The 14,249-nt window shown below is 33.7% G+C and overlaps 1 protein-coding gene across 1 annotated transcript in view; it reads left to right on the forward strand.

Annotated features, from left to right (window-relative positions):
• LOC145277921 (uncharacterized) overlaps nucleotides 1–14,249 on the forward strand; it is a 30,323-nt gene continuing 16,074 nt past the window's right edge. Inside the window, exon 1 of the mRNA XM_080129988.1 lies at nucleotides 1–14,249. This exon is cut by the window's right edge and continues 16,074 nt beyond it. Within this exon, the coding sequence (XP_079986114.1) occupies nucleotides 1,976–3,925 (1,950 nt within the window). The 5' untranslated portion in view covers nucleotides 1–1,975 and the 3' untranslated portion in view covers nucleotides 3,926–14,249.

The raw sequence follows: 14,249 nt of genomic DNA on the forward strand, positions 1-14,249 counted from the left end.
TATATCAACAAAACTCGTAGTATAACCCTTTTTTTAACACCAAACAATTACTATATCAAAGATTAAATAATTTAAGTCAGGATTTAGTCACCTCCTCTCATGTCTACGCGTAATACGTAACCGTTCTTTTAGAGCGTCTGTTTATTTGCTTAGGCCTGACTTATTACCAAAGTTCTGACGTCATAGATAAACGAGATTTCTAGCACAGGCCTGTTTTACGGCGGTCGTGTTAATACGCGCACTCATAACAATTAAGAAAGAGGTGCCTGACAGGCGAAACCAATGCAACAGTGCCGTCAAGCACACACACACACTTATATATTTATATAGATATACATATATAGATATATATGTATATCTACATAGAGAGAGGGGGATGTATATACAACAGCCGTCACACTTAATAACAGGTAAAGACACCATTCCTCCTTGTATGTACCGTGTGCCCTGTGGTTGTTTCTTAGGCGTCTCTTTTCTTTTTTTTTGCCCTGTTGACCACTAAAAAACAACAAGTCTGAAAGGATAATAACGAACGGCCGAGTATCCCAGCCGTGTTGAGAAGAAACAAAAAAATTAAAAAACAGAAAAAAACACTCACAGCTTCCAGAAAGTCGCTCCCATCACTCCAGGTCTTAACTACTCCTACTGCCATTTACTTATATATATTTCAGAAAGACGTACATACTAACAATAAAAAAAAAAAAAAAAAATACAGAACGGAGAAAAAAAAACAAAAAAAAAACTGCCAACAACAGAAGTTTTTGGAAGATTTTAAAACAATTCGCCAGGACGTCTACCCAACTACAATTCGTGGATCTGTTGAAACCGTCTCCTTTAAACCAAATATTCCTGACCCGATAACCCCCTAAAAGAAAGAAAAGAAAAAAAAACACGTTTTCTTAATTTCCTTAATTATTAAGTTTTGTTATTAACGTTTAAAATATTATATTTTTATTTAGTGTTTAAAATATCAGGGTTTTATTTATACACATTTGCATATTATATCTATCTATTTATCTATCTATCTATCTATTTGTTATTATTAAACAACCTAAAACGGATCCTATAGTTAGAACTTCAACCCCTCAACTTCAAGTCGATTTTTGTAGCTTTGTAATACATGTGTTTGTCTTAAATGAATTCCACCAACGGACATTGTATACGTAAAGCCCCCCCCCCCTCTAAAATAAAAAATAAAAAAAAAAACAACAACAAAACCTATTACTACTAAATGTGCGATTTCTTGTCTGAAATAGAAAGGTTGCCTGTGGAGTATTTTTTATGCTGTCTTGTTTTTTTTTTTTTTTGTTTGTCTTTTTTTTCTACGTGAGTGTTTTCTGATATATCTTCTTGCCCCCGTTGTCATTTTCAAAAGTTTATATAGACATCCACACGTGTACTGTACAGTATATAGCATTATTATTATTAGCCTTCTTGTTTAACAACCCGCCATATAAACAGTCATCATATTGTTGAATTTGAAAAATAAAGAAATCTCGCATCGCGTTTCAAACCAAAAAAGAAAATTAAAGCTCTACAGGTGTTAAAATGATCTTAAATTGGATAAGAAATCCTATAATTTAATTATATATATATTTATATAAACAAAGTTAATTTTATTATTGTTATTATTAAACAATAGGTTTTATAACTTCGGCAGTATTGATCCATTTACCATTTCTGTAAGTAAAAAAAAAAAAAAAAAAAATTTTTAACGGAATTGTTTCTATGTCCACACCTTGTTTTGGTGATTAAAAAAATATATGTAATAATAATGATAAACATCCTTTTTAAATAATTCGCCCTTCCCCCATACCCCTGCTTCACATCGCCCAATATTAGCTTCTCGCGTTACCTGTTTACAGTTGGTGACTATGTCGTCACCTGCTAATCGCGTGGGCTTCTGCATACCAAAAAGAAATTCTTTTATGACCTATATGACCTGGAAGAGCTATACCACTGCAATCGCCTCAAGATGATGAAAAAGATCAGTTGGAAGGGTTTCCGACTGCCCACCGCCGGCCAGCAGCAACGCCAACGTTCGGGCAGTATAAGTGCTGGCTCTTCGACTTTGTCCGGCCCCAATAACAGCAATGGGGCCAGCGTAGGGGTCAGTCATAGCCAGTCCTCTTCGCAGTTACCGATCACCAGTGATAGCCGAGATGGTAGCAGCACAGACTTGTACCTGTTGCCAACCAGTGGCAGTTGCTTTGAATTCCAACAAGTCGAAGAAAGCCGTTTTAAGAAAAAAAAATTTCCATGGACTTCCAAGAAACTGTCGTCGCCATCATCATCCGTCACTTGCTCGGTGTCGCATCATCGCTCTAACCACACAGCTGCCACCTTGATCCCGGCCACTGCCAACAGCATTTCATCTTCAAATTCCTCCTGTTCATCCACATCTAGCAGTACTCCTGCCACTACAACGGTGGTGTCCACTCCGGTCACTCGTCGCAGCCCTGATACGAGCCATCATTCGTCATCATCCACAAATTCCACTAACACGTCATCCTCTGTGTCCTCCAGGCACTCGGCCTCATCATGCTGTCCACCCCATGGTAACGGAGCATCTTCGCCCAATTCAACTCTGCCACATTATCAGATTGGACTACTGTCACCGCGACATCATACCTATAACGAAGAAGATAGCTTAGTGACTGAGCAGGTATTGGTACAACCCACCAAGCAACGCAAAGACAAGAAGAACTTATTGCGTAACTTACGGCACTGTTTCACACCCGCCCACAATCGGAAAGTTGGCGCTAACCACAACAACAAAACCCTTGGTTCACACAATAACAGTACCTCTTCTGGGTTGAATTCTGTGCCATCAATGTCTCGCAAGGTAACGGAAAATATTGATGAATGCCAATCTGTGCCTGGTTTTAAGGGGGAAGGCCGCAAAGCTGGCCACCGGTCGCTAACCAACATCCGCGACTCTGGACGTAATTCAAATGCTGACTGCTGCAATATCCAGAATGCCACACTGAAAAAACTGAGCGAGATGCACTTGCATCCTGCCGCCGACAGCACTTTACATGATGGTCACAAGACTGAGAGTTATCAAGGAAAAGACATATCTATGTTTCAGAAGAAACTGTTAGAGGATTATATCGGGAACTCTAGCGGGGTCGGTGGAGACAATGGAGGTAGTCCATCTCCATCTCAAAGCGGCTCCAGTTTACAGGGCTCGTTCTTATCTGGTCCGGGACGCTCCGACAACAATAATGTGGAAAATAACCGACTTCCGCGCAACTGTGAGCAATTATCTTTGATTTTAAATGAGCATTCACCCACTGTAGTCTATGACCAGTGGCCATCTAACACTAACGTACTGTACAAATCATGTAGTAATCCAACAGGGTCATGTGGGAACCTAATGCCCCACTATGACCCCGGTAGATTGGAATCTCCGAAAGTGTGGAGCCTGACTGAGGAATTATTTCGATTGTCAAAGTTTGGATGGTATTGGGGACCGATAACTCGGGTGGAAGCTGAGGAGAAACTCCTCAACAAACCAGACGGTGCGTTCCTTGTCCGTGACAGCTCTGATGAACGATATCTACTCAGTCTCAGCTTCAGATCGTACGGAAAAACTTTACATACGCGTATCGAACATTGCAATGGGATGTTTAGTTTCTATGCCCAGCCTGACACGGAAGGCTATCCCTCCATTGTGGACTTGATCGAACATTCAATGAGTGATTCGGTCCAGACGGGCATTTTCTGTTACTACCGGTCGCGGTCACCTGGTGCGCCTTCGTTCCCTGTCCGTCTCACCAAGCCTGTGTCTCGATTCACACAGGTACGCACACTACAATACTTATGCAGGTTTGTTATACGACAGTACATTCGTTTCGATCATATCCAACAATTACCCTTGCCTAACAGTATCAAGGGTTGGATCGAAGAAAATCAGTACTAAGCTGTCAGGGACGTTTAACAATTACCAATATTCTACGCTATACATTTGCAGCATACAGTCAAATACAGACATACGCACACACATACACACAGAGAAAATGCACATGCGTTACATACGCATTATTTAAATTGCTGTTGACTAAATGAGCATGTTTATTAATGTTTAATATTAACCCATTATACCTAATCTTTGTTAAAAAAATACAAATTTGAAAAAAGTTTTTAATCTATTATATTAAAGTGGTTAGCTCTCAAAGTGGCAGCCAAGTTCTATAGATTAGTTTTGTATGATTTTCCAAGCAGTGATAGACCAAATTAATCGAGTGGATTGTAATTGTCTGAGTTTTGTAATTATTTTATTTATTTTTAATATTTTAACAAATAATAAAATCAGTGCTTATTGAAATGGAAATGTATTACAAATAAACTTTCTTAATAACGATTTATCTGATATAAAATATTGTTGAAGAAATGTTAGAGAAGAGGTTCGTTACCATTCAGACTTAGGGTTAAGTGAGAGTGTTTTCTTTGGTAAGAAATTAAAATGCAAAGATCAGAAATACAGGGATTAATTTGCCTGTCATTGCTTAAAAAATCTGTCCAAACTAGTTGATAAAATAAAGCAACTATTTTAGGAGCTAACCGCTTCCAAGATGACCATGAAATCATTTTAAATGCTTATTGCTTCAAAGGCGCTGATTTGATCTAACAAGTCGCCATTCAAAAATTGTTATATCTTTGGAAGAATGCTTTTATATTAGTTGTTTGTCTTAAATGAAATATTAATCTAAATTTGATTTTTTTTTTTTTTTTTTTTTTTTTTTTTAAATTCAAGAGTTAGTGGCCCTTGATTAGGAATAATGGGTTAAAAAAAAAAAACTAAACTTTTTTAATCTCTAGAATTTATGCATAAGTCATTTGGACTTCAGTCGGGTAATAAACATTAAGTATAGTGGAAAAGAAAAAAAATGTTTTTCAATTTGAATCCGGCCAGTGCAGTTAAGGGCAGCAATTGCTTTTAGGAACACTTGAGCCATGTTTTGAGCTGTTGATTCAAATTGATCTGTACTGGTGTTGGCTTGAATATTCAATGTCTGAATGTGCATTCATTGATGTATAAAATTGTTGCAAATTACTTTTTATATTTCTACCATGATGTTCTAGTTTATTTTATTTTGGATGAACAGTGAATTTAAAAATGTTATTTCAATCATCCATCAGTTATGCTATGTATTTTGTACAGGAAAAATAACTAGTGCTCAATTAGTAATTACATATATAAAGATCATATTTTATCATGGCTCTATAACAGAATTTAATCTAATTAAGAACAAAACAAAACCCAGAAAAATCTATATGATGTACATACCCGTCACGGAACAAAAATATCATATTCCAAAAATTATGTAAATTGATAAAGTAATTTTTTTAACTAAGAAAATTTTTATAAGGAAGTGAGACATTGTTTTGATCCATCACATTTACCGAGATTTTAAAATCAACTTTGTTATATGTACAGTATACTATGAATCACTAAAACACTATAAAAAAAAATTATATATATATTAAAAAAGAACAAAAACTTGAATTTTGGAATATGACATTTTCCTTCCATGACAGGTATGTACATAATACAGGTTTTTCTGTATTTTTTTTCTTTCTAGTTAGGTGGCACTCTAGATGCCCACCTTTATTACAGACTAGAAGGCAGTCCGGCATTGCCCAGGCATAAGACACACTTCAGTATAATATTTTAATGTATGCAGACTTCATATTTATTATTATAGAGCCAATTCTCTATTGACTATTATATTGTACCCAATATATAGTAGTGATTCCAACAGTTTTTAAGAAATCTAACATGGGTACCATCAGCTAGAATCGAAACCAAAACACATAGCGTTCCAGCCTTAGTCATTAAGTTTGGAAAGTATGCAAGAAACGATGTCATGGTGTTAAAATTGGAGACAGTGACAAACAAATTCAAACTTTTTATTATTACAAGATTCAAGGTAGGATGCCCGGACGGGCCACAGAGTTTTATAATTAAGATAATCTTATACATAGATTGCAGACATTATCATAATAATTGTGTGCATGTGTATATGAAAGATATCACCAGATTTATTTGTATGTACTGAATCTTAAAATGCTAAATAGTATTACTGAATCTTAAAGTGCTTGATACGAGAAGTAGAGGAGTAATAGTAATAATATTGTCTTATACTGTATATATTGACTAATCATGGTTTCGACCCAATGGACCTTTCAGAGACAATCTTTTTTGCTCTGGACAGATCATTAGATTAAAACCTTGGCCAGCCAATTTAAACCATATAAAATGATATATATATATATATATATTAGCAGGTCGCCCGGTATTGCGCAATTGTAAAATGCGTTTAAATATGATATTTTGATTAATGCAAATTTCGTATTTATTGTATTTGATCCAATATATAATAATGATTTAAAGTTTTAAAAAAAATGACTTGTGCGCCACCACTGAGAATTATTTAGCTTATGATTTGCTTTGACGTTAATGCCTGAGCTATGAAGACATGTTTGCTGCAAGGCTAAAAATTGAAACACTAACTAATAGCTATTACGTTATGCATGCATATTTATAATGCCGTCATTTGACTTTCACCAGGCAAATTTCATTTTTTAATATTTTCACACTTTTGTACCGATTTTCCCCGGTTAAACCCCAAATATAAAGTTTCGCATGGGTTCGATTACCCAATATATTAAGTTTTATGTCTGCAGACCAAAAACTGACAGGAGTTTGGTAGGCAAAATTTTGTAAACAAATATATACACGCATGCATAAATATATAAAGAGGTTTGTATTTACTATAACCTTTTTACGCAAATATTACGCAAGTATAAATCATGTGGAATATCTGCATGAATATATTTACGCGTAATAGTTAACTAAAGATGATCATCCTATAAAAAAACAAAAAAAAACTAATAGGGAATTAAATACAATGAATGTTTAAAAGAATATGCAAATTAGCTAGATCTTTTGCATAAGAAGGCAATTCCACAACCCATATATAGCAAAGTTACATTTTCTTTTTCAATAAATAGAAAAAAGGGTTTTTAATATGAATATTTACACAAAAAACCCAAATTTATGGGAGTGTGTGTGTGTGTATATATATATATATATATATATATATTCATAGATTGTTCTGAAAGTTAAGCCTCCTATTTCTACATCATATTATTTTGCTGTTACTAATGTTTGTGCAGATAGTCTCTCTAAACAAGATGGTAGATGAGTTAATCAAACGGTTTGTTAATCATGTGGTCTGAGACACCAGCTATATCAGGTGGTCCATCTTCTAAGGCGCAAGTTTGACTTATGTACAAGTGTTATTTTTTTATTTTTTTTTTTTATTCGTTATTTGTCCCAGAAAGCTTTGTGTACTAAATAAATTGTTTAGTGATATTACCCTTGCAAACATTAGCATCAACGAAAAAATCTTGAATAATATGTGTAGCAAATTTTTATTATTTGGATCATTCGGACTATCGTTCTCCTTTTGCGTGTTATTTTTGCATTTCTGTCCACGTAATTCTGACCTTCATGTGTATCTTGTTAAACTTTAGAATCTGCATGGAATTTCGAACAGAACCCTTTATTTAATCCATAGTGGGTAGCATACTCAAAAATACAATTGTGAATTGCTTGGATTTCTACCAGTCATGGCTGACAGAACAAGAACATGTGTGGAATAAATAAAGGATTCTGTTTGAAATTTCATGCAGATTCCTGAATTTAACAAGATAAACCTGAAGAATGTTGGTGGTTACATCTGCTGAAACATGAAAATAACATTCCAGATGAGAACAGTAATCCGAATAATACAAATTGTCTATCCAGACCTCAAAAATTCAAAAACACATAACATATTGCTAGAAATAAATTTCCAATATTAAAACATGTAGAAAATGTTGGGAAAATATATAACATCTCATAAATAATGACTGGAAAAACTTTTTTTAAATGTGAAATAGTCTTTCTCTTTTTTTTTTTTTTTTAATTCATTACACCATAGTCAAAAGCATTTATAGGTTTTTTAAAACTTTACATATCGAAGAAAATTTCTTGGAATATGAATATGGTCAAACTAATAATACATGTGGAAATGAGATAAAGCGAAAAGTTTATGAAGGTGGTGGAAAAAAAATGGTGGGCAATTTTTTTTTTTTTTTTTTTTTTTGTTGACTACCAATGTATAACTTTAATTGAACTAACTTTTGAGACCCTTTTTTTTTTTTACCCCCAAACCGGGTAAATTTAATTTTCTTTTTAACTCCTTAAATTTTTTTAATGATTAAGAATGAGTCACAATAAACAAATCCAAAGAGTAAAAGCTATTTATTTTATTTAGAAAGTGAAATATTGACTCTTATAAATATCAGGTTGACAAGAAAGTTCTTGCAGTTTTAAATTCAGCTGAACATCTTGGCTTAAACAAAAATTTATTGATCGAAATAAGCACCATCAGAATCTACAAAACAAGTGTATTTAAGCCAGTAACATAAATCTTGCGTTCTGGTGGCAATGAAGTTGCTGAAGGCGTTTTGGATATTGCTTAAGGTTTTGAAGCATTTCTCACGCAGAAAGTTGATGAGATGCTTGAAAAAGTGGTAGTCAGTAGGTGAGAGGTCTGGAAATTATGATGGATGAGGCAGTTTTATTGCCCAATTTGTTCAACTTCTGCAGGGTGGGTTTAACAACGTGCGGTCGGCCATTGTCGTGGAGGAGAATTGGTCCTTTTCTGTTAACTAATGCTGGGTGTTGTTGAAGTTTCTAATGTATTTCCTCCATTTGTTGATGGTACTGATCCACTTCGCCTGCATTAAAAAAAACTAATGGATGAGACTGGTTGCAGACCACCAAACAGTCAGCATGACCTTATTTTGATGCAATTCTGGTTTCAGGAAGCGTCGTGGAGCTTCGTCAGCATCTAACCACTGAACTGAGTATCGCCAGTTGTCATAAAGAACCCATTTTTCATCGCAAGTCGCCACCCTGTCGAGAAATGGGTTGCTTTTGTTGCATAAAAGAAGGGAAGATGACACTTCATAACGGCGTTTCTTTTGGTTGTTTTTCAATTCGTGAGGCACCAATTTATCAAGTTTTTTTGTCTTTCCAATCTCTCAAGTGGTTGGAAATCATATACGTTATGTCTAATTCAGAAACCAGTTCTTGAATAGTTGTGCATGTATTGGCATCGACTAAGGCTCTTAATTGATCATTGTCAACATCTAATGGCCGACCACTATGCTCATCATCTTCAAGACTCATCGCCACCACAAAATTTCTTAAACCACCATTGTGCTGGGCATTCAGTAGTGGTTCCTGGTCCAAACGCTTCATTGATATCGCGAGCTGTTTCAGCTGCTTTTCAGCCTAGCTTGAATTGAAATAAGAAAATTGTGTGAATTTGCTTTTTGCCTGCGTACTCTGATCAGGTGTCCGTTAATGTGGGACATTAGTCTATGAACATTTTTAGAGGTTATTTAGTGCTATGAGAGTGCTCATTAAACTTTTTTAAAAAAAAATATTGGATTTCAAGTGAAACAAATGGTACCTTTGTAATTGTCAGGTCTCAAATAGTAGCATATTCCAAAAATATGAAAAACGATAAGGTAGAAAAATAACTATTAATAAAAAATAAATTTGTGAAATTACTGTATATGCTTACTAAGAGAGATAAGTTGACAGGGGAGATAGTTCAGTTCTGTTGCTTACATCACGTGATGAACATTATTCAAAATGTCGGATAAATTTTATTCTCCCATCTAAACTTTATCGAAAACTGTTTTTCATTGATAATTATTTTTCTACCTCATTTTCCATAATTTTTGGATATGTTACCATTTGTGATATGACAATTATGTAGGTACCACTTGTTTTACTTCAAATTTAATATTTTTCCATTATTATAATATAGAAGCACCACCTTTTCTTTCCCCCAGCTATTTTCAATACATATTAGTATAAAAGATTCAAGTTGGAGAAACTGATGTAAATATTAGGGGTAATGTTATGAAAATTTTCAGTCATCCATTTTTGTATTGTTGCATTAGCCTTGTGTGTTGGTTCTTTTACTGGAACAGAAAATGATCTTTCCTCATGACATACAGCTTTATCTGATGTCTTTGTGGATAGCACGTGTTTCTTTGCAATCGATCTCCTGGATCTTCGAGAATTACCACCAATCGTGTGCTGTATTTGCCAAGTAAATTCAGGTGCCTTAATGCCATCAATGTGTCTAGAATATCTTGCGTTTTGATAAATGGTGATATGCTTGCATCTGAAGCCTTTAACTCTTTACAAACTTTTTAAATTAAAAATAAAATGACATAAAAATGGTTTTATTTTTAAATTGCTACTAGCAGACTTTATAGTTTAAAAAGTTTCAAGATATCATGATACTGAACCTTTAGTTTAGAATCCTTATTCTAGTGTTGGGTGGGATGCTTAACCGGAATTAGGAATTGAAAAAAATCAGAATTTTTAAGGTATTAGAATCGAAAAGATTATTGTGCCGAATTTTCGATGCCAAAAACGATTCATGTAATTGTTTATTTGGTTTATTTTTGTTTAAGTCTTAATTTCCCATTTGGGCTACGAAAGATAAAATGGTTAATATGTATTGATTTTTAGCTACAAACAAAATTGGAGTCGATAGATCACCCCAAAAAATGCATTTTTACATTCATGAAAATATATACCTCATGTCACATAGATTTTTTACTGTGAGCTAAAGAAAAATAATTTAATAGCTAAATATTTAGTGATTTTAAAGAATCGGAATCGGTAATTGTATCAGAATTGGGAGAAACTTTGGAATCCTCCCATCACTACCTTATTCCAATTTTGATCACAATCAATTTACATGATTTTGATTTTAGAAAGTGTCTAGAATGTAAGGCTTTAGCTTAAGGTCTTAATAAAAATTGAAAATCAGGGAATCTTGATTAATTGATATCTAATAACGATGGATCAAATTTAATGTCAATCTGAAATATTCAAATTTTCAAATAGGATATTGGTACCCATAAATGACTTTACTTGTCATGTTGGGTGAACCAAGTGCAAGAGATTCAAACAGTTACACTTAAAGAAACGGTTAGAATGGTAAAAAGATTGCTTGGTTGGAATGTATGAGATAGCAGGTGAATGGGGATGCCCCATCCCTGGCTTGAACAAAATAAGAAAATTGAAAAATAAAATGCCATTGTAGACATTTCAGATTGGTCCTTCTGAAATATGACATTCTCCTGCAGTCACTCTCATAGATCATTTAGGATTACCACCAATGGTGTGCTGTACTTGTCAAATACATTCAGGTGTTTTGATGCCATCGGTGTGTCTAGAATATCTTGCATTTTGATAAGGGTGATACGTTTCTTTGTAAATGAAAGCTCAAGTGATTTTTTAAATTAGTTTTGATTCTACATTGCTATACTTGGTCCGTATTATTATAACTGTGCCTCTTCATTTGTTGTGTGATTATAGGCTGCCATTGATAATTCTCAGATATTGAAAATATGAAGCCAAATAATAGTTCTACTGTAGTAAAATTAATATATGTCCTCAAATACGTGTGTGTGTGTGTGTGTGTACATATATATAAAGGGTGAAAGATTAATAATTGTGAAATTATTAATCAAGTTTTCATAGGGGAAACCTAACAAAATCAAATTAATATGTACAATCGTTTCGGAAACGATATCCTTTTATTCATTCAATATTTACAAATAAAACCATCTAGAAATAAAGTAATATATTTTGGGATATTGTCTCCTCGTCAGCATAAATGGGTGATTGTGGTTAAGATTGGGAAAGACACCAAAATTTAACTAGCCTATTGAAGTAAATATAGTTGGTGAACCTTTATGAGGGAGTGGCTCCATATTTTTTTTTTGACCTGTAAGGAGGCCTCTTGGTGCGTAAAACCTAATTAATAAGAATATTTTTTTTAAATCTAAAAGAGTGTTGGTATTTATAACCATTTTAAAAAAATCTGTTATGTTTCCCCCTCTGTAAACTTGATTGATAATTTCACAATTATTAATCTTTCACCCTTTCTATTGATATAGCTCTAGGTAATTACACCTATTGAGTTTATCATATATATCTGCAATACTCCGAGTACAGCACCTTTAAATATATTTAACTGAGGCTTTGCTCTTTTAGACTCTGGTCTATTACTTTTTATAATATATACGGCATAATCATGTTCACACAGGTTCTCGTCAGATCTCTGAAGTTAAGCAACGATGAGCCTGGCCAGTACCAGATGGGTGATCATTTAGGAATAGCAGGGACTGTATGTGTTCTCCGCTTATCTCGGCATTATTTTCAGTCGTTCTGAAATTTCTACATGCTGTATTTAATAGTGCCGACTCAGGAGAAGTGCGATTGAAGATTGCGCAACTCTTGCCACAAAAATTTTACATGCAAGTCATAGCATCATCAATGATGTTATGTGGTATTCACCGAAATCAATGGACAGACATCATACATACATATATATATATATATATATATATATGCATGTTTATAACATTGGACATTTGTTTCTGACAAATGTTGTGCATTAAGCTGCTTTTTAGTTGATGCTATTGTTTGTGCAGCTAATATTAACTAAGTGACTTAGTCCACGGGGCTGGATATGAGCAAAAATAGCTAAATGGCCAACTATAGTTAATGGCAACCTGAAAGCACCTTTTTCATTAGCTGTTATACCAAGGTATAGGAGAAGGTGTCACTCCACTCCTAGGATTACTTCACTTGCCCTTGATCTTCCCCTTGTAATGCTGAGTGCTTAGCAAGGGGACATCAAGTACCTTCTTTTTTTTTTTTTTTTTAATATTTGGTATGACTCTACCAAGGATTGAACCCTGGTCTCCTGGCTTATTAGTGAACGCTTTTACCATTATGTCAAATAAGCTGTATATAATAAAAAAATATCACAAAGTTAGTCTCATTTTTCACTTTGTTTATATCCAACCCTGTGAACTAAGTAATCACTTGTTTAGTAATATTACACAAAATCAGTTTAACATAAGACATATATCATCAAATAGTGCCTTAATTTTGTTTTTATAAATGTTTCATCATCGTAAGCCTTCTTTAAAATGGAGGTTGTCCAATTTATGTTATCTTTTTTGAATCCTGATTTATACGAGGAGGCTAACATTTGCATCAAACCCCAAGAACTAATATAACTGCAAAACCAGTTAAGACTAGGATTATTGTCCTTCCTTCTGGTAAATCCGAAGTCAATGTTGACCAACAGAAAAGTTCTTTTACCAACATTAATACTACGTTTGCTGCATACCAAACTAGGGTTTGTTAGTTTTTGAGGTGCCAATCTGTTATGGATCTATCAGCTATTGGCCTGCAAAGAAGATTCATTGACATTTTAAAGGTTTTGCATTCAATCTCACTCTCCACCAAGCAGTCCCAATCACTTAATCATAAAACAAGACTAGCTTGGGGTAATGTTGACATGTTCCAACCTAGAAACAAAATGAACATTCAAATAGTTTTTTGTGTAGAAAACGAAATTGATTGAAAGTGAAACAAAATACAAAACCAACACACTAATGAAATTGTTATGTAATTATTTAAAAATTTATTTTATTCAAAAGAATTTTATTAAAAAAAAAACTGCATTTATTCAAAATTTAAATCTTTAATTGAAGTTTTTTTTGTGTTTTTTTTTTAATATTTCACAAAAAATGTATATTAGAAAATATGATGCTGATATATTAGAGTGCTACCAATTTGAAAGATGAATTTGTCGAGACACTAAAACCTATGCAATCAAAAAATGATTTAAAATCCAACGCTTTTTTTTTTTTCTTTCATATGTTTAGAATTAATTTTTTAGAATACAATCGGCAACTGGAAAACGTTTTTAACTGATTATAATTAATGTGTACAAAAAGCAAAGGCGTTTTTCAATTGTTTAGATTTTAGCGTTCCAAATTCGTCTTTCAAGCTGGTACCATTCTAAAATACATTAATACCATACTTCAATCAAAGACTTAAATTTTGAATAATGTGCTGGTTTTGTATTTTTCACTTTCAATCAGTTTGTTTTTGCATAAATCTCTATTTAGCCGTCCATTTTGTTTTTAGACAAGTACATGTAAACATTACCCTAATTTAATTCATATACAGCAGATGGAGTCTGATCTGAATATTTAGATTGTTAAAATATCAAAACGTTTCAACCAATTTTCATCTTTGAATCATCTTTCAAGGTACAGTGTCTATATACAAG

Source organism: Euprymna scolopes, chromosome 6, assembly GCF_053919585.1.
Source record: "Euprymna scolopes isolate OS-2025 chromosome 6, ASM5391958v1, whole genome shotgun sequence".
Taxonomy (NCBI): domain Eukaryota; kingdom Metazoa; phylum Mollusca; class Cephalopoda; order Sepiida; family Sepiolidae; genus Euprymna; species Euprymna scolopes.